Source organism: Vigna umbellata, chromosome 6 (genome assembly GCF_029865625.1).
Source record: "Vigna umbellata cultivar VRB3 chromosome 6, Vumbellata_1.0, whole genome shotgun sequence".
Classification (NCBI taxonomy): Eukaryota; Viridiplantae; Streptophyta; class Magnoliopsida; order Fabales; family Fabaceae; genus Vigna; species Vigna umbellata.
In genome coordinates, this window is record NC_142170.1 from 5224046 (window position 1) to 5229308 (window position 5263).

The 5263-nt window shown below is 33.4% G+C and overlaps 1 protein-coding gene across 1 annotated transcript; it reads left to right on the forward strand.

Annotated features, from left to right (window-relative positions):
- The first annotated feature begins 489 nt into the window (after positions 1–489).
- Positions 490–2145, forward strand: LOC148196632 (uncharacterized). The gene has a single exon (XM_088092823.1). The coding sequence runs from the start codon at positions 490–492 to the stop codon at positions 2143–2145; it is 1656 nt and encodes a 551-aa protein (XP_087948949.1).
- The last annotated feature ends 3118 nt before the right edge of the window (positions 2146–5263 follow it).

Consider the following 5263-nt stretch of genomic DNA (forward strand, 5'->3'; position numbering starts at 1 on the left):
GCAGTGACAGAGGAATAGCTTGTTCATCCTTGGTGTGTCTGAGGAAGTGTCTGGAAGAGAATCATCCTTCGTGAAGTATTCGAAGGAAGTGTTTCATCCTTTGTGAAGATTCAAAGGAGGTGTTGTTTCATCTCTTGTGGCTTCAAGAGAGGTGTCTTCTAAACTTTTACAAATTGTATCTGTGTGATTGTAGTTTGTAATAGTTTTGTGATTAGTGAAGTGTTTATCTTGTTTTTGAGATAAGCGACTGGACGTAGGATTGGTAAGATCCGAACCAGGATAAAATCAACTGTGCAAATTTCTCTCAACCTTACTCTATTTTATTATCTTTATTATTTGCTAAGTAAGTTTAATTGAGTAGAAATTTTTAAGGCACACGATTTTAGTAAGAACCAATTCACCCCCCTCTTGGTTTGTTATCCCACGCTAACCATTCCGCTGCAGCCGCTCTGACAATTGGTATCAGAGCTTGCTTTGATAGTCATTCAAATGGCAGGATCACATCAAACCTTTGCAGAGGGTGCTTCTATCAATAGACCACCACTATTCACCGGTGAGAACTATGCATTCTGGAAGGTAAGAATGCAAATTTTTATGGAATCTATTGATATAGATATTTGGGATGCTGTTGCATCTGGTCCTTTTGTTCCAATTAACAATATGCAGGAACCAAAGCCCCGTGACCAATGGACTGCTCAAGATAAGAAAAAATTTGGTAATGATGTAAAAGCTCGTAATATTATTTCATCTGCTTTAACTGTTGATGAGTTTTACAGGATTTCTGTTTGTAAAACTGCACAAGAAATGTGGGAAGTACTAAGAGTAACCCACGAAGGTACAGATGATGTAAAGAGAGCTAGAAAGAATACCTTAATCCAGGAATACGAAATGTTCAGGATGAAGCAAGGGGAAACAATAGTAGATGTTCAGAAACGCTTCACCAACATCGTAAACCATCTTATTGGACTAGGTAAATCTTTCGATACTGATGAGCTTAATATAAAAATTTTGAAATCTTTAGACAGGTCTTGGCAACCAAAAGTGACTGCAATTTCTGAGTCACAAAATCTCAACACAATGACCATGGCTGCATTATTTGGAAAGTTGAGAGAGCATGAACTTGACCTCGGAAGACTTGATGAAGAAGAATCAAAAGCCAAAAACAAGAAGAGTTTGGCGTTAAAATCAGAGGTTGAAAGAAGCAAAGGTAGATCGGAAGATGAAGACTCAGACGAAGAAGAAGAATTGAGACTCATGATAAAAAGGCTCAACAAGTTCATGAAGTCTAAAGGTAAAGGAAAATTTAAATACGAAAAGAAAGATAATCCAGTATCTTCCTCAAATTACCGATGCTACGGTTGCGGAGAAAAGGGACATTTAAAAGCAGACTGCCCAAATCAAAGGAAGGGTGAAGAAAAGAAAGAAAAGAAATTCTTCAAGAAAAAGAAGGCATACATTGCATGGGAAGACGACAATGAGACCATTTCAGATTCAAGCTACTCAGATGAAGAAGCAAACATCTGTTTAGTGGTGAACGACGACGCTGGAAGCCAAGTAAGTACATCTAGCGATTCTGATAATTCTAGTCAAATTAGTGAAAATGAATTGCATGAAATTTATGCTGCTTTAATAGTAGAATCTGAAAAATTAGATAAAGCCCATCAGAAATTGAAAAAGGATTTCAAAAATTTAAAATTAAATTTTGAAAATATTTCTGAAGAAAATAAAAATTTGAAATCAGATTTTGAAAATATTCTTGAAGAAAATAAGAATTTAAAATTAAATTTTGAAAATATTTTTGAAGAAAATAAAGATTTGAAAATTAAAGTTTTAATTTTTGAAAAGGGTAAATTTACTAGTAGTGATGAATGTGCTTCTTGTGAAAATTTTAAGAAACTACTAGAACAAACAACCTTAGGAGAATGTAGTAAAAATAATGAAAATAAGGTTGTTAAAAATAAGTATGTTCCTAGAATTAAACACAATTATAGAACCCGTAGAACTTGGGTAGAAAAAGGAACAACTTATAGGAACACAAATGTTGTATCATGCTTTTATTGTATGAAAAAGGGTCATACTTCAAATAAATGTAAAATTAAGCATTATGGTGTTCCAAGTGGTAGATATATTTGGGTTGTAAAATGATTTCAAATTTTCAAACTAACCCAAAGGACCCATACAAGTAGTTGGGTACCTATTGTTTAAAATTTTAGAATTTCTTTAAAAACAATATTTAAGAAAATTTTTAAAAATTGTTTTGTTCTAAATATTTGAAAAGAAGAATTAAGAAATTTTTATTCCAAGGTAGATGGAACTATTCTTTTATATACAAAGCATATATAGTTTTCAAACGGAAAACATTTGAAAAAGAAGAATATGTGCATGTTGTCTTTGATGAAATTGTAGACCTTGAGGCAAAACCTCTTGAGTCATTTGAATTACATGCAGGCAATGATGAAGATTTGTAGAAGACAACAAATGAAGTGAAGAATGATGACAATCCTCAAGATGAAGATCTAAACAAAATGTGGAAACAACCTAGAGGATTATCATTACGAAATTGGAGGCATATCTAAAGGGGTATTTTATGCTTCTATGCTTTTTGTAGTGTGTGTGCTATATATTTAACTTCTTTGTATGCTTGTCTCTTTAAATTCAATAAAATGTATGTTACTTTTCTTATTATTTCTATGCATACATTAAGGGGGAGCATAATTTCTAACACATTTAGGGGGAGAAATTCTACATCACTTTTTAATAATGATCAAAAAGGGGGAGAAATATTTAAAGTCTTAAACTTATTTCTAAGTTCACTAACAATTGTTTCTTCCTTAAGTTGTATTTTAAAAACAGATTATTACCAAAAGCTTTAAATCAAGAAGGTTTTGATCATCATCAAAAAGGGGGAGATTGTTAGCAAAATGATGAAGATGAAGTTTTGATGATGTCCAAATCAAGTCAAGAACAATCAAGACTCATGAAGAATGATCTTTGAAGACTTGTAACCTTTTGTAATAATTGTATGAACATAGGAAAATTAGTAGTTTTATGTATGCATTCAAAAGTGATGTAAAAATAAACCAAAAAGCTAAAACTGTGCAGTGCTAATCGATTAACAGAGGGTGTTAATCGATTGTTCCAGAGAGCCATGAAGAAGCCCAGCATTGCAGTGTTAATCGATTAACAGAGGGTGTTAATCGATTAACGTTAATCGATTAACAAGGGCTGTTAATCGATTAACACAGGGACCGTTTGAAAAACTAGCCGTTTTAAGAGCCGTTGGACTATCCGTTGGGGTGCTAATCGATTAACCACTGTAGCTAATCGATTAACACAGTGTGAAAGGCTGAAAACGAAAAATGGAAGAGCCTTTGGATGAGTCTATAAATAGACTCTCATTTCCTCTCAAGAATAACAATACAGAGACACAGAAACTCTTCCCTTGTGCAAAAATCTCTGAACTCTTTGAGAACTCTATTGAAGCTAAAGAAACTCTTGTCTGCAAAGTCCTGAAGTGCTACTGCGGTGACAGAGGAATAGCTTGTTCATCCTTGGTGTGTCTGAGGAAGTGTCTGGAAGAGAATCATCCTTCGTGAAGTATTCGAAGGAAGTGTTTCATCCTTTGTGAAGATTCAAAGGAGGTGTTGTTTCATCTCTTGTGGCTTCAAGAGAGGTGTCTTCTAAACTTTTACAAATTGTATCTGTGTGATTGTAGTTTGTAATAGTTTTGTGATTAGTGAAGTGTTTATCTTGTTTTTGAGATAAGCGACTGGACGTAGGATTGGTAAGATCCGAACCAGGATAAAATCAACTGTGCAAATTTCTCTCAACCTTACTCTATTTTATTATCTTTATTATTTGCTAAGTAAGTTTAATTGAGTAGAAATTTTTAAGGCACACAATTTTAGTAAGAACCAATTCACCCCCCTCTTGGTTTGTTATCCCACGCTAACCATTCCGCTGCAGCCGCTCTGACAAACGATACTTGGTCTTACCAAGTTTATTACTTGAAACGATTCGGTCATACTTGCCGATTGTAAAACAAGTTTGTGACATCATATTTTGGTGCTTACAAATTTGTCCATCAATTATATTAATAACAAGCTTGATACATACGATTTGTATGCATTAACTTGGGGGAAATGTTAGATATATTATATTATTAGATATTTTAGATAGATATCTTATATTTATCATTTTATCTTTAATTAGTTTGTCATTATTTCTTATTTGTATTTTGGACTTAGTCCATATTTCTTCTATTATAAATACAATACCTTATGTGTATATTCAACATAAGGAGATTAATTTCATACATAGTTTTTCACTATATTCAACAAACCCTTTTCTAAATAAAATCTATTTCTAATGTTAATTTAATTTATTGTAAGTTTGGTTGACGCTAATGACAATAACTTAAACAAAAATCGTATAGTACTTACATGTTCAAATAATATAAACAAAAAAATAGAAAAAAATTATAGTGAATGAAAGAAATAAGTGTAGATGAAGAAGATGAATTTGAATGGAAAAGATAAATGTGAATGAAGAAGATGAAGAGAATAATGTGGATAAAAAATATGAGTGTGAATGAAAGAGATAAATGCGGGTAAAAGAGATGAATACTAATAAAAAAGATGAGTGTTAAAAGATTTATGAATGTTAATGAAAAAGATTACTGTAATAATATATGTATATGTATATGTGTGTGTGTGTGTTTTTGTGTGTGCGGGCGTGTGTGTGTTAAATAAATATAAATATTTAAACATGAGTGCATCCTTATTCGTTTTCAATTTTTATATTAGTTAGTTTTTGTTTTGGGTGTGGGGTCAAGCGTCCACTTAAATCCTTATTTCACTAGTGCAGAATTGGCTTTTAACGTCACCCCCGTAGACGTTGGACCACAAAATAACCAACGTAAATTATTGACCGGTGACATTTTCGTAAATAAGTTGGGCATATAGATGTCAAGACCCTCCTAACCGATGTCCATATGCTTGATAGGTAGGTGAAAAGTCATTTTTTTCCACCATATAGACGTCGGATCCCGCAAGTCTGACGTCTATATGGCTGACAGGGTAGGTGAAAAGTTAACCTATACGTCGGACACCCTCCTAACCGACATCTATATGCGTCAGAATCCCGCCACATCCGACGTTTATATACACCGCGAATATTAATTTTTAAATTGAATGGACGTCATATTAGGGAGGTCCCCGACGTCTAGTCGAGAATAGACGTCGGGCATTGGGGCACCGATGTC